The 25,787-nt window shown below is 54.3% G+C and overlaps 2 protein-coding genes across 15 annotated transcripts; both read right to left on the bottom strand.

Moving 5' to 3' along the window:
* Positions 1-6,527: 6,527 nt before the first annotated feature.
* Positions 6,528-20,378, bottom strand: SLC29A1 (solute carrier family 29 member 1 (Augustine blood group)). 14 transcript variants are annotated; one of them, XM_017547437.2, is made up of 14 exons: positions 19,946-20,378; positions 18,304-18,403; positions 13,014-13,093; positions 10,886-10,967; positions 10,567-10,769; positions 10,308-10,447; positions 9,872-10,006; positions 9,688-9,785; positions 9,464-9,542; positions 8,880-8,977; positions 8,530-8,638; positions 8,207-8,292; positions 7,633-7,832; positions 6,528-7,229 (listed from the first exon to the last, which is right to left on the bottom strand). In XM_017547437.2, the coding sequence occupies exons 1-14, from the start codon at positions 20,029-20,031 to the stop codon at positions 7,118-7,120; spliced, it is 1,608 nt and encodes a 535-aa protein (XP_017402926.1). In that variant the 5' UTR covers positions 20,032-20,378; the 3' UTR covers positions 6,528-7,117. The 14 variants fall into 14 exon arrangements, with proteins under 14 accessions (XP_017402926.1, XP_037601279.1, XP_037601275.1 ...); XM_037745351.1 differs by lacking the exon at positions 18,304-18,403 and adding an exon at positions 14,170-14,276 and having other exon boundaries at positions 13,014-13,096; positions 19,946-20,374; XM_037745347.1 differs by lacking the exon at positions 18,304-18,403 and adding an exon at positions 14,170-14,276 and having other exon boundaries at positions 19,946-20,374.
* Positions 20,379-21,139: 761 nt separating this feature from the next.
* On the bottom strand, positions 21,140-22,780 carry MYMX (myomixer, myoblast fusion factor). The gene is made up of 2 exons (XM_017547438.2): positions 22,738-22,780; positions 21,140-21,926 (listed from the first exon to the last, which is right to left on the bottom strand). Exon 2 carries the CDS (start codon positions 21,901-21,903, stop codon positions 21,649-21,651), a length of 255 nt encoding a protein of 84 aa, XP_017402927.1. The 5' UTR covers positions 21,904-21,926; positions 22,738-22,780; the 3' UTR covers positions 21,140-21,648.
* Between the last annotated feature and the right edge of the window lie 3,007 nt (positions 22,781-25,787).

Below are 25,787 nucleotides of genomic sequence, written 5' to 3'. Positions count from 1 at the left end.
GGGATTACAGGCACGTGCCACCATGCCCAGCTAATTTTTTGTATTTTTAGTAGAGACGGGGTTTCACCATGTTGACCAGGATGGTGTCGATCTCTTGACCTCGTGATCCACCCGTCTCGGCCTCCCAAAGTGCTGGGATTACAGGCTTGAGCCACCGCGCCCGGCCCTGTCTTCTTTTTTTTGAGACAGAATCTCAGTCTGCAAGCCAGGCTGGAGTGCAGTGGCATGCAGATGACTCACTGCAGCCTCAACCTCCTGGGCTCAAGCAATCCTCCCACTTCAGCCTCCCAAGAAGCTGGAACTACAGGCATGTGCCACTATGCCTGGCTGATTTTTAAATATTTTTTTGTAGAGATGAAGTTTTGCCTTGTCGCCCAGACTGGTCTCCAATGCCTGGGCTCAAGTGATCCGCCAGCATGAGCCTCCCAAAGTGCTGTGACTACAGGCGTGAGCCACCGTGTCGGGCCTGTATTTGAGACTTCGTTTGTAACCTAGAATGTGGTTAGTATCTACAAATGCCCCATATGTGCTTGGGGAAAAAAAAAATCTAGTTGTCAGGTTAAATCTATTAAATCAAATCTGTTAATTGTGTTGTTCAAAACAAACACACAAAAAACTCCTTGCATGCTTTTGTATTTCAGACTTTTTTTTTCTCTTTTTTTGAGACAATGTCTCACTCTGTCACCCAGGCAGGAATGCAGCCCTTTATTGGAGAAAAATAGAACCTACTTGAAGGCTGCACAGGACATAGCTTGGAGAAGAGAGAGGCTGAAGGCAGAGAGACCAGTCAGGGATGGGGAAGAGGGGGAGTATAAGCCTTGTCTGAGGAAGAATGATAGAACGTGGGAACTATGGGAGAAAGCAGGGATGGAGGACCACTCAGGTTGCACGTCTGCTTTAAGCATGTTGTAGGGCACTGAGGAAAGATGTCCAGTAGGCAGAGAGGTATGTAGGAGAGGCCTGGGCTGCAGTTTTAGATCTATCTAGGCATCATGCTGATGGCTGAAGTCATGGGCAAGACAAAATCACGCAAGGGAGTGCAGTGAGAAAAGGGCCAGAAATCGTGGTCTAAGACACCCTGAATTGTGAATCAGATATTTAATAACCTGCTCTATTAATACACACACATATGACTATGTGTCACCTTTTTAAGGATTTATCAGTGGCCTAAGGGGTGTGACTAAGCCCTACCTTGCTGCTATTGTCAGCCCAGTCCAAAATGTCTGTCCGCCTTCTGTCATCATGCCCACCAGGCATCCCTTTTTTTCTTGGGCATTGTTCAGTGTTCCAGGCTCCCCTTTGACTAAGAAGGTAAAACTTAACCCCAAATCAGTTCATCCCAGAGCAGATTATAGTCAGTGGAAAGTGCAGGGGGCAGGTGGCACCACAAACAACCCTGACCTACATAACTGTTTTGCCTGCCTGCCACCTCTCCCGTCCCAGGATGAAGTCATTCCTTTTCAGCATGCAGGTTTCAACGGGCTGGATTTCTGGGCCATTCACTGGACTCACTGCCATCTCACCCAGATGATGGAATGGTAGGACTATGATAGTGCTGCTGGGTGGAGAGCTCACACCCAGGAGGGGCTGAGGTTAGACATCAGGAAGGACTTTGCTGATTTCACTTGGGCAAGATGATATGAGAGGTCAATGTCCCAGGAGGCTTGGGATCCCCAAGGGTGTGAAAAGAGAAAACAAGGGTTGTCTTGTGTCCAAAATAGGGGAGGAAGGTGGACCACATTGGCATTATGGTGCTACATGATGCCTTGTATTTTTCTGTTCCCTTCACTGCCTGGGAACTCTCAAAGGGGGAGGAGGGAGAAAGAGAAATATAATTATATTTACCTAGTGCTTTGCAGCTTACAGAATATTTTTCCATCCTTTAACCTTTCAGATTCAGTTTTCTGGAGTAAAATGAGCAGAGTAATAGTCATCACTTTATAGGGTTATTGGGAGATCAGATTAGACCATGTAAGACAGTGAGTACAGGGGTGGCTGGCCCAAGTAACGTAGTTACTATCTCAGTGAATAACAAGTTTCACGACCGGGACGGTTGTCAGGGCAAGTGTCACTATCCCTGCCTTACAAATGAGTGGGGCCGCGACGGAACGAGTCTGGCTCAAGGTTACCCGGACACGGGGCAGTGGCGTGGATCTGACACGCAGTCTGGCCATCACCCGCCAGGACGCAAAAGCGCAGAGCAGTGGGGCCATGCTCCCGCTAGGGGGCGCGCGGGCCGGGTGACGTCACCCGCTCAGCTCCTTGCTGCGGGATGGGGCAGGGGCTTAGCCCTCGTCGCCCCTCTCGCCGCCCCTAGTCCCACGGTTCCCGGCTCTCCGCGGGGCTGAGGGACCCACGTGGTGGTTCATGGTGGAAATACCTGGAGTACAGGAAATGAGGCTTGGGTCTCCAAGCTTCCGGGGACTGGAGGTGCGCGGGAGAGGAATGAACGCAGGGGGGAAGGAGCGGCGAATCGCCTAGGTGGGGGAACGTGGGGTGCGGGGAGGGCCATCCTGAGGCTCATCCTGGTAACTGATGGTGCCACGTAGCTCTGGGGACCTCACCTTCTGTATCTATGCTCTCCTGCACACTTAATTTCCTTAAGTCCACACATATATTGTCATCCCCTTGTAAGGACGAGGAGGAGGGGCGTAGGGGAGGAGTGACTAATCCGGGATCACAGCTGGTACCCGGCAAGCCCAGGAGAAAGGACAGAGGCCTTCATGGGGCCCTGCTGACTCACACTTAGCAGCCACCCTGCAGTCTGGAGCCAGAGCGCCAACTTTGCTCACTTCCAGCGAGCACCAGGACTGTCAAGTTTGCAGAGGGCTCTGAGTGGGCGCGTCCTCTGCCTGAGAGCATCTACACAGCAAGCCAGGTTATACCGAGATGGGCTGGAGGAGCCCAGCCAGAACACAGGCCCATTGATGAGGCTGGGGCCAGGGGAGTTGGGCTCTGCCAGTTTCCACCCTCAGTGCCAATCTGCCCCAGGAAACAGTTGGTGCCCAAGGGTTTGCAGGGGACACTGCCAAATGGCCTCCCAGTCAGATCTGCTGGCTGACCTCCTGGGGACTGCCACTCTTCCTGTGTGTGTGAAGACTTGGCTTCCAGGCAGCGCCTGCCGGACAAACAGGCCTATTTTAAGGTGACATCCATTTTGAATGACTATCAAAGTTTAACTCTAAACTTTAATTCGGGGCCAGGCGTGGTGGCTCCCGCCTGTAATCCCAGCACTTTGGGAGGTCGAGGGGGTGGATCACGAGGTCAGGAGTTTGAGACCAGTCTGGCCAACATGGTGAAACCCCACCTCTACTAAAAATACAAAAAATAGCCAGACATGGTGGTGCACCCCTATAATCCCATCTACTCAGGAGGCTGAGGCAGAAGAATCAATTGAACCTGGGAGGCAGAGGCTGCAGTAAGCTGAGATTGCACCACTGCACTCCAGCCTGGGTGACAGAGACTCTGTCTCAAAAAACAAACAAACAGAAGGCTGGGCATGGTGGCTCCCGCTTGTAATCCCAGCACTTTGGGAGGCCGAGGTGGGCGGATCATGTCGGGTCAGGAGTTTGAGACCAACTTGGCCAACATGGTAAAACCCCATCTCTACTAATAATACAAAAATTCACCAGGTATGGTGGCACACTCCTGTAATCCTAGCTACTAGAGAGGCTGAAGCAGAAGAATCACTTGAACCTGGAAGGTGTAGGTTACAGTGAGCCAAGATCATGCCATTGCACTCCAGCCTGGGCAACAAGAGCGAAACTCTGACTCAGAACAAAACAAAACTTTAATTGGGGTTCTCCTGTCACATGCTCCTTCTGGCCCTGGCTTTATATTGCCTCCACCAGAATCTTTCCATACTCGCCTCAAAGAATAGATACACAGATACATTCTGACTCATAGATTATACCTGAGGCTTCATTTCTATTTGCCAGGATGGCTGATTTACCACGGCTCTTAGCTTTTCAAGTGTTTAAGGCTCCAACATTTTACCATAAAAGATTAAACAAGACGAACATTCCTGTGTTGCAATGGCAGCCACTCCAGGGACAGCAGCTGAATATTGACTGTTTTGAGCAGAAATGTGACATGGAAGGAAGATGAAAACCAGAAGCAAGTCACGGCAGCCAGGGATATTTGGTGGATTTTCATGCTCAGCCCGCTCTACCTTATAGGCAGCAAGGTGCTAGCAGGAAAGTGGTGAGGACCCAGGGGAGGCCCCTGCTCCCCAAAGGGCAGGGGCCTGCAGAGCGCCCACTTGGGGTCGGGAGCCATCCCTGCAGCTGGGTGGGCAGGAGACCTAGGAGCTGCTTTTCCTAACCTCACCCCTTCTAAGTTTCCCTGTGAAAAGAATTAGGTCAGGAGAATGAAAATGAAGAGACTGACATTTTTTAGCATTTGCGTTTTTAAATTTTGGGGAGAAAATATTCTAGTAATTTCCTTCAACATCAGCTGAAGGACAGGAAGGGAGAAAGGAACTGTATCCTACATGGGTTTTCCTCTCAAATCAGTGCTGGGGTCGAGGAACCTACTTAACATTCCCATCTCTATCCCAGGGGCACAATGGAGGCATGCTGCCACACAGCTGGAGTCGGGCATGTGAAGATTGTGGAGATGAATTCCACCTTGGGATAAGCACGTGCCATCAAGCCAATATTTGCCAAGTACCTCTGGGAGCCAGGTATAACATAGCTTGAAAAGCCAAAACAGGAGTAAAAAATAGGCCATAACCTCAAAAACATGACAGTCTCATAGCTGGAGTAAAATAAGAATATGATAGAAGACAAGTCACAAAGTTATGAAAGCTCTGAGGTGCAAAAAAAATTGCACAAACTGGCTGTCGGTGGTGATCAGAAAACACTCAGGACACAGGCGCATGCTCCAGAGAGCAGGCAGCACCCAACAGATTTGGTTTCAGATTTTTTTTTTTTTTTTTTAAGACAGAATCTTGCTCTATTGCCCAGGCTGGAGTGCAATGGTGCGATCTTGGCTCACTGCAACCTCCACCTCCCGGGTTCAAGCAATTCTCCTGCCTCAGCCTCCAGAGTAGCTGGGATTACAGGTGTGTGCCACCATGCCAAACTAATTTTTGTATTTTTACTGGAGACGGGGTTTCACTGTTTGGCCAGGCTGGTCTTGAACTCCTGACCTCGTGATCCACCCACCTCGGACTCCCAAAGTGCTGGGATTACAAGCGTGAGCCACCGCACCTGGTCTGCTTTCAGATTATTTTTGTGTCCATGTGTGGGATGGACTGGAAGAGACCTGGAAGGAAGTCCCAGTGGGCCAGGCAGGAGGTGGTAAAGCAACCTCAGGAAGACCTACAAGACTGTAAGGCGCTGCTGGTGCCAACGAAGCAAACCAATAGGGGCTTGGATACAAGGGGAGGACTGAGGATAAGAGCTCAGTTTGTATGTTCAGCTTGACTCACACTGCCCAACAGCACTGCAGACAGGGGGAAGGATACTCAGGGAACCCCTCAGCTTTTGAACCTGATCCAAAAGGAATGCTTTGTTTTCCAGCATGGCAGATACATACTGTGGTCTGACAAATGATTAATAGCATATAAACTTCAGTTCCAAGTGCATGGTATACTTAGCTACCCCATTAGGACTGCAGAGCTGATCAAAGAGCCTTCAAAATGCGCTAACAGCCCTTAATGAGGCCTGAAGCTCTCAATTAAATTAAACTCTTGTGAGAAAGGAAGCCTGAGCAAGGTGCCAACTCTGTAGCCATCTGCTGGTCAGGGCGAGTGAGCAGCCCAGGCTGAGAATTCGGGAATGCCTTCTGCTTTCCGGGAGGAGTCTGAGACACGTGGGTGGGTAGGGGGTGTGGATTATGGGGGTGCTGCACTGTGGCCAGAGCTCGGGTCCCACTTCCAGTCAGGAGATCATTCTTGAGATGGGGGTCCCACTGTAGGGCCCCTCCACTGAGACACTCCTAAAGTTCCACATCGACCCACTCCTCCCTAGGCCAGAGTTTGGGTTGAGAACGGGAGTGTTAGTTTCACCGTGCAGACACACAGGCCCCTTGTTCCCCAGGAAGTCTGGCAGGCTGAGCTTTGGTGTGAGGGCTGCGTGCCAGGTAGGGGAGAACCCTCAGGCCTCAATCTCTTCCTGCCTGGTGGTGTGGGAGTGCAGCCAGTAGCTGGCCAGTTTTGTAGAGTTCATTGCTGGGGCTGGGGACAGAGTGGAGGGGATGGCAATGAAGACAAAGGAAAGATGGGGTGCTATCTCCATCCTCTGTCCTCTGAAAGAATGAATGAAGCAGCAAAGAAAAACCTGTTCTTTCTCAGTGTTGGCTAACAGTCTTGGTATCCTGGTTCCAGGCCTGCCCTCCCCTGTGGTCCCAGTAGGGGGCATTGCAGCCCCTCTGAGGCCAGGACTACCCCTACCTTCCCCTTGGACCCAGGCCCAGTCCTGGCCAGGGCCCAGCTGGGTCATGCTCATCTCCCAGATTCAGGCTGCCAGCCCTCTACCCTCCCAGGGCATGAAGCCACGGATGGAGGACACAGGGAGCCATGAAGAAAAAAACAAAAAAGGTTTACTTTATCAGAGAGCCTCTGATGGCACCTGGTATCTGTCAAATATTTTAAAAAGGCAGTAACATGGCAACTGTACAGGGTGCATGATGGGTAGGAACTGGGCATGGGGAGCTGGGAGGGGGCATGGAGAGAACATGGGGCAGAAAGGAGGGAGGGGGCATCTCAGATCGGACCATACAGCGGCCAGACCCAGCTTCTAGCCACCCCTGGGACAGACAGACAGTCTGACAGACACAGACACAGACACACACACAGACACAGACACACACACACGTGTTCTCCGAGCGCAAGAGCCTCTGCTGGCCTGCACAAGGATCAGTCAGAGCTAAGTGTGGAGAAACTCAAGCAGATGCCGAGGCTGCACCCCATCCCTTGACTCTGAGCCCCAAGTCCACAATGTCCCTACTGTCCGTCCCACTGTCCCCAGGGCCTGGACATCTGGGCCCAGCACAAGCCGTGGAAAGCAGAAGTCAACTAGAAGAAAAAAACCTCCAAACCACTCGGGCCCACCCCTGGCAGAAGGAAGGGGCAGGAGTCAGAGAGGCAAGCAGTCCTTCTGTCCATCCTTGGTCACACAATCGCCCGGAACAGGAAGGAGAAGACAGCCCCCAGGGCCAGGCCCAGACACAGGAAGAAGGCCATGATGGCTCCTGCAGTCTCCGCCTCAGCTGGCTTTACTTTCCTGAGGGAGGAAGGAAGGGCAAGGCTACCTCAGAATGGTTATACCCAAGCCCAGAGCCTCTGGGTGGAAGGAGGGGTGGGGTGGGGCGACTTAACTGTGGGACCTCATTCAGCTGATCAACCCCTCCTAGCTGCCTAGCCCCAACCTGGCTTTTCCTCCTTGAGGGAATATATATGGTGGGGTTGTCTTCTGCAAGCCCCTCTCCTCCACCTCCATCCAAGTAAGCCTGGGCACCCCTCCACTATAGTCACTATCTTTTCAGCCTAGGAGCCCCTCCTGAGCCATCCCTTCTCTCAGCTCTGGGAGCAAGGACTCTCCTTTTGCCCTCCCTCTACTGAGTGTCCCCCACTGGAACTCTAGATCCTGTCTGATGCCACCAAGTTCCTTGCCCAGCCGCACTCACTTGGGCCCAAAGCACATGCAGAGGCTGGCGAGGTAGCCGTTGGAGAAGGCAAAGGCAGCCATGAAGGAGATGAACCAGGCGTCGTGCTCGAAGACCACAGTCAGGTAGCGGCGGGGCTTGATGTTACACAGCAGCAGCAGCGGCACAAACACCAGCCGGGCCAGCACCAGGCTTGGCAGCCAGCGGCTGTCCTTCCCAGGCTGTGGGCACCAGGCAGGGCCTCAGCCCAGGCCGCCATCCCAGGGCACAGCCAGGCCCCCAGGGAACCATTTGGGGCCCCTCTGGACCTGAACTGAAACCTCAAAGCCTGGTTCTTCTTAGGGGGTTAGTGCTTGAAAGGGGCACAGTGGAGGCTTCTAGAGTGCTAGAAATATTCTACATCTCGATCTGGGCAGGTATGCATGTATATATTCATTAAGTTGTACACTTAAGACTTGTACTTAGCTCTACATACATTATGCCTCGACTAAAATAAATGGTCCCCTTACCACTAGACTTTCTTGGGTTTCTTCTCTGGGTCTCAGGCTGGACTCTGACTTCCCCCAGGGGCCTGTGGCCCTCTTCCTCCACTTACCCACATGAATACAGCTGTGAGACTCCGGCCCAACCAGTCAAATATATTGAAAGTCAAGAAACAGGACACAGGAATGAAGTAATGTTCTGGAAGAGAAGATGAATGGGTGGTTATCAGGCTCAAAGAGGCAGGTATAACAAGCCTAACCTTCACTGGGCCTCAGCTTCCCCACCAATAAAATGGAGAAGATGCTTCCAGCCCAGGGAAGGGCAAAATGAACCCAGGAAATGGGGAGAAGGTGACCCAGGCTCCCTCTCTTCCCCACTTCTAGCCCAGCTCAAGATCCTGTCTGTTCCCATCCTGGGAACCTGTGGCATCCTCACCCCAGGCGCTGGTGCCTGCAATGCTGGACTTGACCTCAACAGCCACGGCTGGAAACATCCCAATGGTGATAGTGAAGATGAAGCAGACAGAGAAAGCCAGGACTGAGATCTAGATAGAAGGAGTAGAGTCACCCAGGCCCCTGTGTCTTCATGGTGGCTGTGCTTTAAAGAACCAGGAATCCCCACCACTGGCACTTGTGTATGGGCACACACACACACACACACACACACAAAAGAATCCAGGAGTGACCACTCTCAGGTCAGAAAAGGGGGAGATGGGTGGCAGGCGGAGGGAGCAAAAGGAGAGACACAGGACAGGGGTAGAGAGTAGGAGAACCTGCCCCACGTACATTTTTCAGGATGGCTTTGATAGAGTGGCTTTCGTTGGTGGCCTGAGAGTGGGAGACTGAAACTCCAGACTCCTCTTTGCCTGCTCTTGGCTCCTCTCCTGCAGGGTGACAGGTTGTGGAAGACTCTTCAAGTTGTGGGGAGGACAGAGCAACAGGAGACAACACAAACATTCCCCAAAGGGACTGGGATTATTTGGAGGTAGACGCCTCCCTAACCAGTCCCAGCCATACCCTAACCCTAACCCTAACCCAGACCTCGCCTCCAAATCCCTATAGCTCAAGCCCCAGGGGCCTGGCCTCTCCCAGGAGCCTCAGGTCATGTTATTCCTTGCTCAAGAATCTGAAATCGCTTCCCACTGCCTTTAGTCCAAACACCTCGGGCATTCAAGGTATCCAGCATCTGTCCCCATTTTATCTTTGCTGGCCCTGATTTCCTATTGTCCCCTCTCCCCACCCCAGTCCTTTGGTCCTCCTCTGGCTCAGGGCTGCCAGCTAACACAGTGCACTCATCCTTGTCCTCTTTGCTCATGCTGTCCCCCCTCGGTATACCATCCTCCACCCCAGCTTCCTCAGGCTCTTCGGACCTTTGCTAATGAGGTCCAACTTGGTCTCCTGCTCCCCGGGCCCTTCGAGCTTGAGCTGCTGGTAGTAGCGGTAGAATTCCTATCAAGTAAGGAAGATGGGGGAGGTGGATTCAGAGGCAGAATCTCCAGAATCCTAGCCTCCCCCAGGTTCTGGCCTCAGAATACCCTTGGTCTGGAACCCTAGACCCCTATATCCCAAACCCCAGCTCCCTCCGTTTGCTCACCAGGCGGGGCAGGCCCAGGTAACAGATGATGTTCAAAATGATGACCGCGCAGGCTGTGATAAAGTAACCGAAGGCACTTTCTGATAGCTCCGAGCCACCTGGAGTGGTATCAGTGATCAGATACAGGCCCCATCCCCTCTCCCCGCCACACCAGGGCACTGGGCAGGTGGACAGCAGGACTTACTGGCAATAGCGCAGATCATGGCCACGGAAGCGAAGAAGCCTGCTAGGCCCTGGCCACTCATGATGGGGGCTGTGTAGCTGGCAGGCAGGAGGCCAGCCAGACCGAACAGGCTGCCCTGCAGGATGGCACCAAATGCTGGGGAAACAGGGTGGGCATGAGCAGGGGAGCTAGGGCTGGCGGTTAGGGGTACCCAGGAAGACAGGTCCTTCTCATTCCTACTTTACTCCCAGTGAGTCTTGAGGCTAAGCTGCCCTTCTCTCTGCTCCCTCCCAGACCTGATCCAGGCCCACTCAGGCCTCTGAATCCCAACTGCTCACAGCATCCACTCCCTCCAGGTAGAGGGGTGGGCTCCTCTCTGGCTGACAGTGGGTCTGAAAGAAGAGTGGGGGTAGGTGGGCAGGCCTCCTCCCATAGGTCCCCTCGCAGCCCAGCTTACAATTAATGAGCATGATCTTGATCATGGTGATGACAAAGAAGGGCAGAGGATCCAGCTGCACCTTCACCAGGATGGCAGTGATCAGGAACACCAGCAGGATGGCCACCAGGCTGCCCAGGATCCGTACAGACTGGGGGATCCTGCCAGGAGAGGCCAAAGGTGGCAGAGACAAGTGGGCAAGGCTGGGGGTCAGCCAAGGGACTGCAGGACGCAGTGTCAGAGGGTCAGGCTGGGGGCTGGGGAGGGGGTGGGCGCTCACCTCTGGTGCAGGAAGGAGTTGAGGCAGGTGAAGAGAAGCAGAGGCAGCATGGCACACAGGGTCATGACATTGTTGAAGATGGCACTGAGAGAGTTCCGCTCAGTCAAGGGTGCTGTGGGGGCGGCTGAGGCCTGGGCGTCCTTGCTGAGTTCAGCAGTGACCAAGGACACATTCTGGGGCATGTCCAGGCGGCTTGTGAAATACTGCAGGGGTTGCAGAGAGGCATGTTGAAATCTCTCTGCCTGTGCCTATGGGCACAGAGTCAGGTCCTGCAGGCACAGTGGACATACCCCCTGGAGCCCAGTCCCTCCGGCCTCACCTGAGTGGCTGTCATGAAAAAATTCCACGGGAGCAGCGTTCCCAGACCAAGCATGAAGAAGATAAGCCAGACACCTTTGTATCTGCAATGGAGGAGGAGAGAGGGGCCAAGTGACGCACTACCCTGCCCCCTCCACGATGAGCCCCAGGGAACCCCGTCTGTTGTCAGTCTCTCTAGGTCCCGGGGCACAGGGCACCTGTGTTCACGTCCATGTGCATGTGTCCTCTTATGGGTATGGGTGGAGTGGAGAGAAAAGGGCACATGGTCCATTGGAATTTGGGGTGGGGAGGGGGCCAGGGTCAAAGGACTGAATGGAATGGCTGACAGGACCATGGTTCTCATCCCTGGAAGGCTCGGGGGACCCTGCAGGGTGGGAACCAGGGTGACCCACACATCCGGAGATGGTTTTGGAACTCCTGCTGAAGGGCTGGGGCAGGCGGATGAGTGAGAAAGCAAACAGCAAGCGTCTTCCACCCCCACCAGGCAGGCTGGAAATAATTATGCTGTCTGGTCAGGGACTGTGTGAATCCCTAAAGAGGATTCTGAGGTCGAGAAACTCCCATACTATTCTGGACCTAGAGGGACAGGTCGGCAGGGTGCCTCAGGGCAGCTGTGAAGCGAGGGTGTTAGAGCTGCTTTCTCCCTGGCCAAACAGAACTTTGTAGTTCACATCACCCAGGCCAGGCCAGGAGGTATGGGGCCACTGGAGGTCATCTGGGCCTCAGGGTGTAAATGAGGGCTGCCCACCTTTGGCCAGGGAAATGCCCCAAGCCCTACACCCCAAGGCCCTTCCAGGTCAGGCCAGCTTCTCCCAGGTAGGCCTTGTCTGAAAGCTGAGCAACCCCAGTGGGCCCATGGAGATCTCCAGATGGGTTTGCACATCCTCCCTAGAGCCAACACCAGCTCTCTTCAGCGATGGCAGAGATAAAGCCCAAGGCAGTGAGAAGGCAGGCCTGGCCAGAGTGCAGGAGCCTGGACCGCTGGCAGGCCTCACACAGGGATAGTGTGGTAAGCCCCCCATGTGAACAGTCTGGGTTAATGCCAGCTGCAGCCCCCCAACCTCCTCACATACACGCTTCCCTTGGAGAAGCTAAAGGCTTGGTTCGGAGCCCCAGAGTGGAAGGAAAAACTCCCAAAGTCATACAGGACAGAGGATCGGGGTGGGGGTGGCACTGGGAGATGAGCGAGCTGTGTGACAAGGCAAATGGAGACGGCGAGGGCTTCAGGGAACGGCCGGCAGGAGTGTGGAGGTAAGGACAGAGTGGTCAGGCAGCCTGGGAATGGAGGACAGAGGCACGGGAGCACCCTGGGGCCTGTACTTACTGCCGTGCCTCCTTAAATTCCGTCACTTCTAGATCCACTTCCTGAGATGTGGATACTTTTAGCTCCATTTTACAGGTGGGAAATGGTCCCAGAGAGATGAAGCTACGTGCTCAAGGCCCCCACAGGCACAAGTGGCCTAGTTTCAGAGCCTTTGGCATGGGAGGGAGATGGGGTGGGTAGGGCAGACGTGATGGGTTTCAGGGGCCTGAGCTGGAGGGAAAGACAGAGCCTGACTCTTGGAAGGAGTTTGGGATCTTAGGCATCACCTCCTTCAGCCTTCTTGGGTCCCAGATCCCTTTGAGAAATTGAATTAAGCTATAGCCTCTTCTTTCAAAACACATATTCACAGTCATAACTGCAAGTCTAACTTGATTGGGAGTTCACAAGCTCCAGAGGTGGGGAATTGAGAGGAAGATCAGACTAAGAACCAGGGCGGGCCAGGTCATCTAAGGCAGAGGCCCCACGGCAGTTCTGCCAGAAGTGAGCTGAAAGGAGGGGCACAGCCAAGTATCTCCCCACAGTGGTGGCGGGAGGAGCCGGAAGCCGCTGACTGGCTGGAGAGCAACAGTGGAAACACTGACAGGCCAGGGAGGGACTGCTGCCCACCCACCCTGCCCTCCCCGAAGACACGCCCGCCAGGACCCAGCCAAGGCACACGGGGTCCCCATTCCTGATGCAGACCTGACTCATAGCTACCTGGCTGGAAGGCCAGCCAGCAGTGGCAACCCTCAATTTCAAAGGACACTGCACCCAGCTCCCTGAAAACCCATTCCCTGGATCCACAGCCCAGCCCCCTACCCCTTACCTGTCCTGAGGCTGGTGACTGGTTGTCATGGCGATGGTGTTCTCGGTTTTGTCTGGCTGACAGCTCCCTCCCTCAGGGGCCTGCTGGGGGCAGGAACAGTGTGAGGCCCTGTCTTTGCCCTGCCACAGGCCTCCTCAGGCTCTTAGGGTGAGAGGGGGCAGGGCTGACAGAACAGGCCAGCCGCAGAGTCCACCAGGAACCCCTCTGGACCACTCAACTTGACCCCCATCCAGCCCCCTGGCCCAGCAGGCCAGTCCTGCACGGCCCCTCTGCCTGCTCAGGCTCTACCTGGCTCCCGGCCTGGCCGCTGCCACCGCTATTTTTATCCAGCAGGCGAAGCAGTTTATAAGCTGGGAAACAGGAGGGTGGAGAGCAGGAGGGAAGGAGGAGGAAGGATGATGAGAGGGAGGGAAAGACAGTCAAAGAAAGCAGGGAAGAGGACGAGAGGGGTCAGGGACAGTGATGACAAAGGAAGGAGGGAAAGGAATGGAGGAGACACAGCAAAGAGGTCGGGGGAGGAGGAGGAAGGACACAGCAGGCAGAGCTGCAGCAGCCACAACAGTGACGATGACTGAGGCCAAGCCAGAGGCTCCCCACGTCCCTCTCCGCAAGTCTGGTCTCTCCATGCTCCCTGGGAGGCCCTTGATTGATGGCTAGAGTGGGGTTGTCGTCTCCTGGAGGCACCCCAGATTCCAGCCTCTCTGCTGGTGGCACCTTAACCTGCCCAGGTGCTTCCTAGTTGCTGGCTGGTTTTCCAGGAAAATATTTCATAATGGATGTGGGGGAACAGCCCTTCCCACAGCCTAGCCGGGCCCCTCTCCATCCCCCAAGCCCTGACCCCAGGGTCACCTAGTACTCCCTTAGTTCCTCTGGGTCACGGGCTCCTGTCCACTTACCCTTGCCGAAAGTGACCTTGAAAAGATTAGAGGGGTGAATCCCAAAGCTCCTATCCTTCTCCCTCAGTGTCCCTCTCCTGCTCCTCATTTGTGTAGGGGGAGACCCCCTGGCACCAGATTAACCAGCTTTCCCATTGGCTGGCATGGGAAGCCAGGCAGATGTGTGCTGGCACATCTCCCACACTCAGGCCTAGCTGGCCCAGGCCTTGCTGTTTTGGGTGTAAGGACAGCTTCCCCTTCTTCCCCTTCTGGGAACTCACCGGGTGCCCAGACTGGCCAGCAGAAGGGTTGGACCAGATTGGGCCTGGGAAGTCCCTAGGAGGTGCTCCTAGTTCAGGATCAGGCAGCGGGCCTTGTCCACGGGCTCCTGGGTTCGGTTCCAGAATGAAAAAGGTGGCACAGGGCGTATCAGGAGAGAATCCCTCAAGCTTCACAGGGCCCCATTCTGAGAAGCCTTGCAAGCAAAGAAGCAGAAGCACACCCAGGAGATAAAAAGCCACCGCTGTAGCTCAGGAGATAAGAGAACAGGGAGTCTCAGCAGGGGAGCTCTTGCAGGTACAGCAACGCTTCAGGCTCCACTCAGACAAACAGAGGCAGCTGGGTGCCCTGAGACCCTCATGGGCTTTCCCACCTCCCCATAGCTCCTCTCAACCCTCCCCAGAGAAACTCCAAGCTCTCAGAGGTCTTTCTCGGCCCCTTGGCCCACACACCTCCAGATGGAGGCAGAAGGATTCCTCCAATCACCCCTTCAAAAATATTTACTGAGGACCTCTGCATGCCAGCCAGGCACTGTCCTAGGCACCAGAGTGGTGAATAGTCACATTTAAATTTTCTAGAGGGATGGAGGCAAGAGGTCATTACTAGGGTGGGGGTGGGGAAAGGCTCAGGGCTCAGGTTTTCTATCAGGTAGGAGGGACCCTTCCTCTAGGTTCTTACCTCATACCCGCATGTCCTGTACTCCGCTCCCACCCCACAGGCAAGGTTCCCAGCAAGTTAAGACCGGGTGCAGCTTCAAACCAGATGAGGGACTGAGGCGGGGGATCAGCTCCCTTTCTCCTGGGTAAAACTGGCTTAGGCCAGTTTTCTTAGAGAAGAAGTATGTATTTCCGCCCTCTCCCCCAGCAACATCCCTGCTCTCTCTGTTCTCAGGAGCCCCCATCCCAGTCTTGGGCACAATTCAACTCCACGGGCAGCCCTCTCCTCCTACCCATATCCTAACATTCAGCTGGCCAGCCTTCGTGTTTTGCTCGTCTGCCTTTGGTCAGCGGCAACCAGGAATCTGACACCAGCTCAGAGCATCTGGTGTCCCTCGAGCCATGCTTTGGCCTGCTGAGGTGAAAGCAGCCACCAAACTGAGTACCTCCCTGCCCAGACTCCCAGCACCTCTCCTGCAGTTCTCCACTCCCAGGATCTCATACGGGTCCAGCCACTACCTGCAGGTCTCTCATCTTTTCCTCACAACCACGCATAAGCCAGTACTAGCACTAAACAGATGGGGCCAGCTGAGGTTCAGAGAGGTTGAGTCACTTGCCTGAGGTCACAGAGCTCAAGAGTGGAGGAGCTAGGATCTAAATTCAACGTTCAAGTTATTCTAGGCTCTTTTGGGGATGGAGAGAGAGGTATAACAGCTGCTTCTTAGCTAAGCCTGTAGACTGGGAGGTAGGGGGAACTCTGATCCAACTAAAGGGAAAAATGAGGTGGAGACCAGGCTCATTCCCAGCCCGACTTGAGTGTCAGGTACCTCAGCCTCATCCCATCACACACATTCTGGCATGGGGAGTTACACAAGCAGAAGGAAAGTTGGAGGGTCTGGAGAGGAGTAGGCTACCGAGAGGGGCAGGCAAAGGGACGACCGCGCTGGAGAGAGACCTCTAGAGGTGTGAAGGCAAGGTTGGAGCCAGCCTTGACCTACGAATGCTCTCTCCTGGTAAGCAAAGCCGAGGTGTGTGTGTCTTCGCCCTCTCATTTACTCTCACAGTAAATCAGTAAATGATTTCCTTCCTCCAGGAAGGAGACGCCAGGGACACGAGTTTGGCCAGTAAAAGCCCGGGGTTAAAGACACAGCCCCGCATCTCAGCTCGCGAGCCTCCATCCCCATCCCCCTCCACCTCCGCCAGCTCAGTCAGCAGGCGGCCCCTCCCTGATACCGACCAGATCGCTCGGGATCACCCGTCCACTCGCCTGCCCCCTGCAGAGGTCACCATGACGGCAGCCTGTTTTAGGCCCAGGAGACAGGCCACCCAGCCCCGCTTGGGTCCCGGTCCCCGCAGGGTCCTCCGGCTCCCGGGCCCGTGCGCGCCACGTGCTGCGCGGCTCCGCACGCTCCACCCTAGGGCCCCACCGGCGTCCCTCCTACGGGCTGCAGATAACGCCTGTCCTCCCGGCCCTCAAGGCAGGCGAGCAGCGGCAACGCGCCCCTGCCGTCCCCAGTCCCCCGCCCCAGGCAGCACCTGCCGGAGAAGCACTGCTCCCGCGCTGAGATCTGCGCTCTCCCTGCGCTCTTCCCGCGCCCGCCGGGGCACATTCAAACCCGCCCTCCGCTGGGCCCGCCCCAACCCGCTGCGGCCGCCACCTCCGCGACACCCGCGCGCGCGGCCCCGCCCCCTTCCCGCCCCCGCCACCCGCGGCGCCCCCTCGCCCTCTGCGACCCCACCCCGAGCCCCTGCGCCCCCAGGGCCGCATGGTCGTGTTATTTCAGTAGATAGGACCTCTCTGGGCCCTGCCATACCAAGGCTGTCCATCGTGTGGGGCACATGGGGCTGGAGGGTACAGCCCCACATTGGGGACCTGCGCAAACTCCCATGAAAATCTATCTCGGGACTGTTCCATCTACACACCCGCTGCTCAGACCGGCTCCGACGCCCCCCGTGGCCCACTCCACCTCAGAGGTTCCGGATCCCTCCCCAAGCCCCGCCCACGCCGCGCTTCCTCCACTGCACCTTTTTCCTCCCAGCGCGCTCCCTTTCAACTCCCCCTTCTTTCTTTCAGGCCCCCTCCTCTTCTTTTCCTTCAAAACTGCTTCTGTCCCCACCTCCCCTGTTCTGTGACCAGCATGACGGGTTTTCCCATCTCTGACACATCCAGTCCCAGCCACAGACGTGCAAACACCACACCACCCACAACTTTGACTTGGAGGGGGTGTGTGGCTCTGCCTTGTGCTTGTGTTTACGCGGAGGGGGACGGGGCACAGCCTTGCAGCCCCCTCATAATTCACCCTTTCTAAATCCAGCACTTTGGAAAACCGAGGCACAGCTGGAGATGGGAAGAGAAAACGCCAGGAACAGCCTTACATCCTGAGTGAATCCTATTGTCCCAGTTGGAGATACTCCTGAGAGGCAGAAGCGTTGCTGAGCACGTGCTTCACTAGTATGTGGAAGGGGTGGGCATGCTGAGGGGTGGTCCAGCGCATTTCTCCAAGGGAGGGGGAAGGAGGCCCTTTTCTTGGTTGGGCAGTAAATGGCGTGGGGTGGGGGGTATTCCCTGCCCTTCCAGCACCACTCAGTGCTGGAGGATGATCCAAAGGCTGGAAAGGTCCTGAGGAGAAAATCCAACCCACTCTGTCCACCCCAAGCCCACTGACCAGAAGGGCTTGTTTCCTAAAGAAGCCCCAGACACTGATTAACAACTAGCAGTACTCACATCATAAGGATAAGGTAGTCCTACCCTGTCCCCAGAGAAACAGGACCCTAAGGAGAGAGGTAGCTTTTCTACTTAGGGTCAGTGGCTCTCCCCAAGCTGCTCCAGAATGGGTGTCCCCAGCCTTCTGTTTCCATGCCCCACAGAGATGACACATATTCCTTCCCAACCCTCCCCTACATCCCCCCATTCCCGCCAGCCCTAACCAGAGGGCAGGAAGATGAATCTCAGTGGTATTTTTCTAGGCACTGCCCCATGACTTGAGAGTGGCTTCATGTCTGTCCACGGCCCCCGAATTCCCGCCCTCATGTTTGTCCAGTCTCTCTCTCTTCCTCTCCTAGCCCTCCTCTCCCCTCTGCTTTGACCCCCTCCTCGCTCCCCACCTTACTTTCCTGGTTTCTTAGTCTGTGGGGGTGGCAGGCCTAGTGGTCAGAAGATCTGCCAGGCATGACCAGGCTGGGGGCCAGTGGCCGCAATTGTGCACAAAGGAGGTTGGGGGTGGAAGAAAACTGAAGGGAAGTGGTGAGGGTCCCAGGCCAGACTAGGGAAGGCTGTTCCTTTCCCCACCCACACTGGGTCCCTGCTGGCTTGGCTGATGGCAACAGCCAGGGCTGTTATTGTTGGAGAGAAGTCCATCTGGCATGCGCCCTGCTGGGCTCCTAGCCAGCACCCACACCCCTCTGTAGCCACCTCCCAAGCAGAGGAGGTTGCTGGGTGCCGGGGCCCCCTGCTGGACAGCCCTGGGAGCCCTAACTCACAAGGGCCTTGCCTGGAGTTTTTCTAGGCAGGCCTTGCCAGATCTCTTCACCCTCTGCCTGGTCTTCTTGCCTCTCTCCCTCGCTGAGCTCCCTCAGGTCCCTGTTGAAGGGGTGCAGTGGGAAGGGTTGGTCCTGCTGCACCCCTGCTCTCCACTTTATCCACCACCCTATATGGGACGGTGGCTTGCCCCAGACTCCCTCCCCGACTTGGCAGGCCCCAAGCATGCCTCACCATCTCACACACAGTCCTCTCTCTCCCCAGGCCTGTGTCCTCTCAGCTGTCACCAACAAGCCATCTGTGTTTGCTGGAGGTGTGTTTGCTTGGCCTGGGGCTTGGTAACCAGCACATGGCTCATGACTATGTTCTCAGTTGTTTTTGTGACTTTGTCTCCATGGTCTTGTGACAGGGCTGGGTCTGGGTAGAGGCCAGTGAGGCACTTGCCAGAGACATAAAATGTAATAGGGAGCCACAAAACTCATTAATCAAGATAAATTTTAGGCCAGGAGTGGTGGCTCATGCCTGAAATCTCAGCACTTTAGCAGGCCGAGATGGGAGGATCGCTTGAGCTGAGGAGTTCAAGATCAGCCTGGGCAACATAGTGAGACCCCATCTCTACAAAAAAATTAAAGTAAATTAGCCAGACATGGTGGTTCGTGCCTGTTGTCCCAGCTACTCCAGAGGCTGAGGTGGGAGGATCACCAGAGCCCGGGAGGTTGAGGCTGCAGTGAGCCATCATCTTGCCATTGCATTCCAGCATGGGCAACAGAGTGAAACCTTGTCTCAAAAAAAAAAAAAAAATAAAAAAAAAAAAAAAAAAAAAAAAAAAAAAAAAAAAAAATATATATATATATATATATATATATATAAAATTGTCAATTGTCCTGCTATAAAAAAAGATAAATATTTTGTGACCAAGATAAGTTTTAATGCAATGTCTACGAATCAAGGCTCACATCTGTCATCCCAGCACTTTGGGAGGCTGAGGTGGAAGAATCACTTGAGCTTAGGAGTTCAAGACTCGCCTGGGCAACATAGGAAGACTCTGTCTCTTCCAAAAAAAAAAAAAAAAAAATTAGCCGAACATGTTGACGCACACCTGTGGTCCCGGCACGTTGGGAGGCTGAGGCAAGAGGATCGCTGGAGGATGGCTTGGGTCCATGAGGTCGAGGCTGCAGTGAGCTGTGATCGCACCACTGCCCTCCAGCCTGAGCAACAGAGCAAGACTTTTTTTTTTTTTTTTAAGACTCCATGATGAATAAAACACTAAAATTCTAAGTAAAGACAGGTGTGTTCACAGGGTGGGTACTGGATCGGGGTTCAGAAAGACTTAATTGTTTGTTCAGCTAGATCTGGGCTGCTCTTCTAGCTTAATTTCCCAGACCTCTTCTCCCTACCCTATGTTCCCGGGTCATCTGTAAGGGGTTGGGGGAGTTCGGGGAGGCAGTCATCTAATATGGCCTTCGAAGTCCTGGAAAAGTAGCCCCGCATCCAGAAACCAAAGATTCCGACTCCTCTGAGACGCCATAGCCCAGCAGGTTCCCCTACCAGCCGCCCGTCCCGCAGGGCAGCGTGAGAACAGCGCAGACCTCGCCCCCACCCCACCCAGCCAGGCCCCCCGCCGCCCCGCCCCGCCCCACGCACCTGCTGAGACTTTGGAGCGGGCATCCGGACTTGGCGGGGGACGGAAATTCCCAGGCCCGGGGGCCCCTTGCTCTCTCCCTCCTCATCTCGGGGCTGGGGCCATAACACACGGCTGGAGGGCGCAGCCCGTGCCGGACCTGACCGGTGCGTACTGCCGGGCGGAAGAGCGGCTGCCACAGGCGACCCCAGCGCCCACTCGGCGCTCCGCAGCCGGCTCCTTCCAGCCCTCGCGGCTCAGGGGCGGGGAGACCGGAGCCGACTCAGTGGGAGGGGCCCGTCGGGCTTGGACTCGCGGCCCGCGCATTTGGGCACCCGAGGCTTCGGAAAGGGACGAGGTTAGGGGCCGAGGGCCTCGGACCCCCTTCTCCTTGCCCCTCCCCCTAGGTCGCCTTCCTGTGACCCGGGAGCAAGTGCAGTGGCTTTGAGGGCTCCCGAAGGAAGCCGATGGGGAGGGGTGGGGAGGGACGGCGTTCGGTAGGCAGGAAGCCCCGCAGGGCTGGGGGTGGGGTGCACAGCTCGGGGCTCACTTCTTCCCCAACCCAGGCCTCTGACGGGTGTGGGGAGGGGACGAGGATCCTGACTGGGACCTGTGCTCCTCACTGTCCTCCTCGGGACCTAGATAGAGCCCAACGCTCACCCAGAGAGGGAGGATTATTGCCTAGGAACAATAAACAAATTATCTGGAGGCTGGGATGCAAATGTCTCTAACTCTTATTTGACCCCTGAAGGGCCTCCCACTGGGGAGGAGGACATAATGAAGCCAGTTCGTAAGATCACTCACACACCCCTAGTCACTTCTAGGGTGGGGTGACCCTCAAGGGCATGCATTTCTACACTGCCTCCCTGGGTGGCCTCCCACCCAGTCTCTTAGCAAACAGATCACCTTGTTCCCACCACCGCTAGCTGAGAAATCCTTAAACTCTCTGGAGGGCATTTTCTTCCCTACAGTGAGCTAGCCAGCCAAACTTCCTCCTAGATACACTTGAGCCATTTCTGGGTCACAGTGTGACATACTGACCGAAACTAAGGGGAAACAACTTCCAGGCTGTGAGGACTGAGACCACAATACAATAGGTGGCAAAATAAAGCCTTGTTTGATCGTCCGTCTCTCCTCTCCCCCACCCCCACCAGGTGCCAGGCCAGGTTAAACTTTTGCAGGGCCACAGTCTGGGTGATTAGACTTTCAAAGGCATAGAAAGAATTCAAATCAAATATTTATTGAGCACTTGCTGAGTGCTGGGCTTTGCGGGCAGATCAGCCTCCATAGGGAACCCAGATATTCTTTTAAGGTAGGTCCTGAGTCTGGAAGACAGTCTGGATTCAAACCTTGCCTCTCTGCTAAATTGTCACTTGTCCCTCAGTTAAGCATTGGGAACCTTGACGTTCTCATTTGCAGGGAGGGCAGGGGTAGGTGGGTGTTATTTCCTCTCCCACCTAAGGGCAGAGGTGATTAGGAGTGGTCTTTGGGAAGAACTGCTGGAGGAGAGGGGCAATGGTCAGTTTTCTGCTAGATGCAAGGCATTCTTCTAGAAAGACATTTCTGTTGAGAGTGGAGAGGCCTGTCTGCGGCAGATCCCTCTCACGCACAGCCCTTACTATATCTTCTTTCCACCAGGCAGCCTTCGGTCAGTGCTGGTGCCAGGATTATCCTACTCCAAAATCAAGTATTTTGAGGGGTACAGCTGCTGTCAGGACTTGTAGCCTCACTTTTGTGGGCCTAACCTCTCCCTCCTCTCTGGGCGGTCCACTCTTGAGGTCTCCCCAGCATCTGGCGAGTGTCGCTGGCTGAGAATGAACAGCAGACAGCCCAGCAAAGCCTCTCTCACGTCTTGGGAGCCCAGGTGCCGGGCCAATCCGCGCAGCAGGGGCAGGAGGTACTGGCGGGCCAGGCGGGCAGCAGGCAGCAGCAGGCGGGACAGCAGCAATCGCAGCAGCAGCGGGAGCAGCGGCGCAGGCATGGCAGGGTTCAGTGAGTCAGTGCCTGGGGAGACAACACAGGCTTTAGGCTTGAGTGTCCTGCTTTCATCTCACCTGGCAAGGACAGGGGGTGAGCAGGAGTTCCCCCTCCCTTCAGTTTACACCTTCGTGCTCCTGACCTTAATAGAGAGGTCAATTTTGCTTTCACGGAGCCCTTTCTCTTGGCAAAGTAGCTGGGGCAGGAAGGTTCTCACCATGGCATAGACGAGGAGAATGAACCAAGGCAAGAGTGAACCAAGACCTACGGCTTGCCATTCCCAGCTTCCAGGCATTCCTACGGCTCCCTGGCCCCTCCCTTCCTCTAGTTGCCCCCTCCTCCGGCACAACCTCCATCCGCCTGGTATTCCCTAACCCTTCTCCCTCAGTCTAGCAGGAGTTCTTCTCCAGGCAGTTTTTTTTTTTTTTTTTTTTTTTTTGAGACGGAGTCTCACTCTGTCACCCAGGCTGGAGAGCAATAATGCAGTCTCAGCTCACTGCAACCACTGCCTCCCAGGCTCAAGCGATTGTCCTGCCTTGGCCTCCCCAGTATCTGGGACTACAGGCACACACCCACACCATGCCTGGCCAATTTTTGTATTTTTAGTAGAGACGGGGGTTTCACCATGTTGGCAAGGCTGGTCTCAAACTCCTGACCTCAGGTAATCCACCCACCTTGGCCTCCCAAAGTGCTGGGATTACAGGCCTGAGCCACCTCGCCCGGCCTTCTCCAGGCAATTCTAATTCTTTTTGCGGGGGGAGGGGCTCCTAATCCACCCTGACCTGACACTCCCTGACCTCCCAGTCCTCTATCCCCACCGGTCCCTGGCAGCTCTCACCCGGCAGAACTGCTGCTCAGAATCAGTCTCTGGCTGGATTTGCCTGGAATAGAGATAGCCCCAACTGGATTCAACATGGGGGTAGCCCCGCCCAGCTCATGCCCACCAATTACAGCCTGCCTGGGTGGGGGAACAATGAAGAGACAGCTGTGTTCTGGCACCTGGTACATTGAGGAGAGCGGGCAGCTGGCTGGCCGCCTCTTCTAGTCTAGGAGGAGGAGAGGGCAGGGAACATATGCAGGATTTTCCTCTGAGTTGGAACCCAGACTGCACTTCCTTCCTTTTTTTCTTTTTTTTCAGAGTTTTGCTCTTGTTGCCCAGGCTAGAGTGCAATGGTGCAATCTCAGCTCACTGCAACCTCTGCCTCCTGGGGTCAAGCGATTCTCCTACCTCAGCCTCCCAAGTAACTGGGATCACAGGCGTGTGCCACCACGCCCGGCTATTTTTTTTGTACTTTTAGTAGAGACGGGGTTTTACCATGTTGGTCAGGCTAGTCTGGAACTCCTGAGCTCAAGTGATCTACCCACCTTGGCCTCCCAAAGTGCTGGAATTACAGGCCTGAGCCAGCGCACCCTGCCTAGACGGCACTTTCCAATTGTGTTTCTTTAAGCATGTTGACTCTTCTGGGCTCCAGTCCTCTCCGCTGTACCCTCAGTAACTGGGAGTAACTAGAAGGAGTAACTGGAACAGGACAGTATATGAGACCCACTTGCCTAAACCTCAGAAGCAGTGAGTCTGCAGCCTGAACACACACCTGAACACCAGGCATGCTCACAGTGGAAGACTAGGACCCCAGCGGGCCCCTGTGGGCCCTCTCCTGGGGAAGAAAAGTAGAGACAGTCTCTCGTAGCTGGGCACAGCTGGACATAGCTCGGCGGCATTCCCCCTCAGGGAAAAGAAGAGGGATGCCTACTTCAAGATCATCTTCTCCACCTGCTTTTCCCCCCTCAGATTAAATGAGATTCTATGAGATAGCTGGGTATATTTCTTTGGGTTTATAGCCTGGGCTTTATGTTGTTTTTTTATTTATTTTTATATTTTGAGACCAAGTCTCACTCTGTTGCCCAGGCTGGAGTGCAGTGGCATGATCTTGGCTCACTGCAACCTCCACCTCCCAGGTTCAAACAATTCTCCTTCGATCAAGACAGTTGAAGGAAGAAAAAAGAAAAAAAAAATTCTCCTGCCTCAGCCTCCAAAGTAGCTGGGATTACAGGCATCCACCACCACGACCGGCAATTTTTGTATTTTTAGTAGAGATGGAGTTTCACCATGTTAGCCAGGCTGCTCTCAAACTCCTGACTTCAGGTGATCCATCTGCCTAGGCCTCCCAAAGTGCTAGTATTACAGGTGTGAGCCATTGCACCTGGCCTGTTTTTTGTTTTTATTTATTTTACTTATTTTTTTTTTTGAGACAAGGTCTCATTCTGTCACCCAGGTTGGAGTGCCATGGCATGATCATGTCTCACTGCAGCCTCAACCTCACAGGATCAAGTGATCCACCTTAGTCTCCCGAGTAGCTGGGACCACAGGCAGGCTCTACCAAACCCGGTTTCTTTTAAAAATTTATCTTGTAGAGACAGGGGTCTCACTGTGTTGCCCAAGCTGGTCTCGACCTCCTGGGCTCAAGAGATCCTCCCACCTTTGCCTCCCAAAGTGCTGGGATTACAGGTGTGAGCCACTGTGCTCAGCCTATTTTGTTTTTTAAATACCTACCTCATTCTTCTACTTCATAAATTAAGTAGATCAGATGAGATACTGTCCATGAAGTGTTTTGTATACCTCAAAGCCTTGGGAATATGAGCATTTGTCATCAGCCCCACCACCAGCTGCCATTAATATCATCGTCTCCATCAGCATGTCAGACCTTAAAGAAAGAAAACTTATAAGGTCGAAAACGCCTGTCCCACTTCTATGCAAAGGAAGCAGAGGAGAGGAGCAAGAAAATATAGACTTATAGGCAGAGTCTTCCTTTCCTTCCACTTGCTTCCTGAGGAGGTATGATGACCATGTGCTATCCTAGGGCTGTGGGTGACATGTACTTTGGGTGCACACATATGCCAAGCTTCTGAGTTCAGGATCTCACTCAGTTCTCACCACTAGCCAGACACAGTGGCTCATACTTGTAATACCAGCACTTTGGGAGACTGAGGCAGGCAGATCATTTGAGGTCAGGAGTTCAAGACCAGCCTGGCCAACATGATGAAACCCCATCTCTACTAAAAATACAAAATTAGCCAGGCGTGGTGGTGTGCACCTGTAGTCCCAGCTATTCAGGAGGCTGAGGCAGGAGAATTGCTTAAACGCGCAAGATAAAGGTGGCTGTGAGCCAAGACTGCACTGCTGCACTCCAGCCTGGGCAACAGAATGAGACTCCGTCTCAAAAAAAAAAAAAAAAATTCTCACCACCACCCTGCAGGGGAGCAATTAGGAAACTGAGGTTCAGGGTGGTTAAGCAACTCACCTAAAGCCTCACAGCGTATAAATGGCCTGATCTTCCTCTAGACCTGCTCCTTCCCTATGCTTTCCCATCTCTAAGTGACAATTTATGTCTTTTTAGTTACTTTGGCCAAAATCTTAGAAGTTATTCTTGACTCCTCTCTTCCTATTATAGATCACTACCCACATTAGCCAATCCTGGTGGTTTTACTTTCAAAATCTTCAGAATCTCATCACTTGTCACTGATACCACCATGACTTCCCTCATCTGAGCATCCATCATCTCATTTCTCATTGCCAGAATGATTGCAGTAGCCACCTAACTGGTGTTCTGTCACGTCGGGGTCACCACTTGCCAGGGTCTGACCCGCAGACCCCATCTTGCATGGTGGATGAATAACATATACCGACACAGATCTTTTGCCTGTCAGTCGGACTAGGGGCTCTGCTGCCTCAGTCTGCAGTGTTGCCTTGATCAGATTAAATGACAAAGGTCCCGGGCGTGGTGGCTCAAGCCTGTAATCCCAGCACTTTGGGAGGCCGAGGTGGGTGGATCACGAGGTCAGGAGATAGAGACCATCCTGGTCAACATGGTGAAACCCCGTCTCTACTAA

This window comes from Cebus imitator, unplaced genomic scaffold (genome assembly GCF_001604975.1).
Source record: "Cebus imitator isolate Cc_AM_T3 unplaced genomic scaffold, Cebus_imitator-1.0 Scaffold197, whole genome shotgun sequence".
NCBI classification, from domain to species: Eukaryota; Metazoa; Chordata; class Mammalia; order Primates; family Cebidae; genus Cebus; species Cebus imitator.
The sequence above is the reverse complement of the archived record's forward strand: the minus strand, read 5'-3'. Positions and strand labels throughout refer to the sequence as shown.

Bases quoted from the DNA above. Each gene is read 5' to 3' on its own strand.
- SLC29A1 (XM_017547437.2), bottom strand. From the start codon at position 20,031: ATGAGGAGGGAGAGAGCAAGGGGCCCCCGGGCCTGGGAATTTCCGTCC. The intron at 10,448-10,566 runs GTGAGCGCCCAC...CTCTCCTGGCAG, and splicing joins AACTCCTTCCTGCACCAGAG to GATCCCCCAGTCTGTACGGA. The intron at 9,543-9,687 runs GTGAGCAAACGG...CTTACTTGATAG, and splicing joins ACCTGGGCCTGCCCCGCCTG to GAATTCTACCGCTACTACCA.
- MYMX (XM_017547438.2), bottom strand. From the start codon at position 21,903: ATGCCTGCGCCGCTGCTCCCGCTGCTGCTGCGATTGCTGCTGTCCCGC.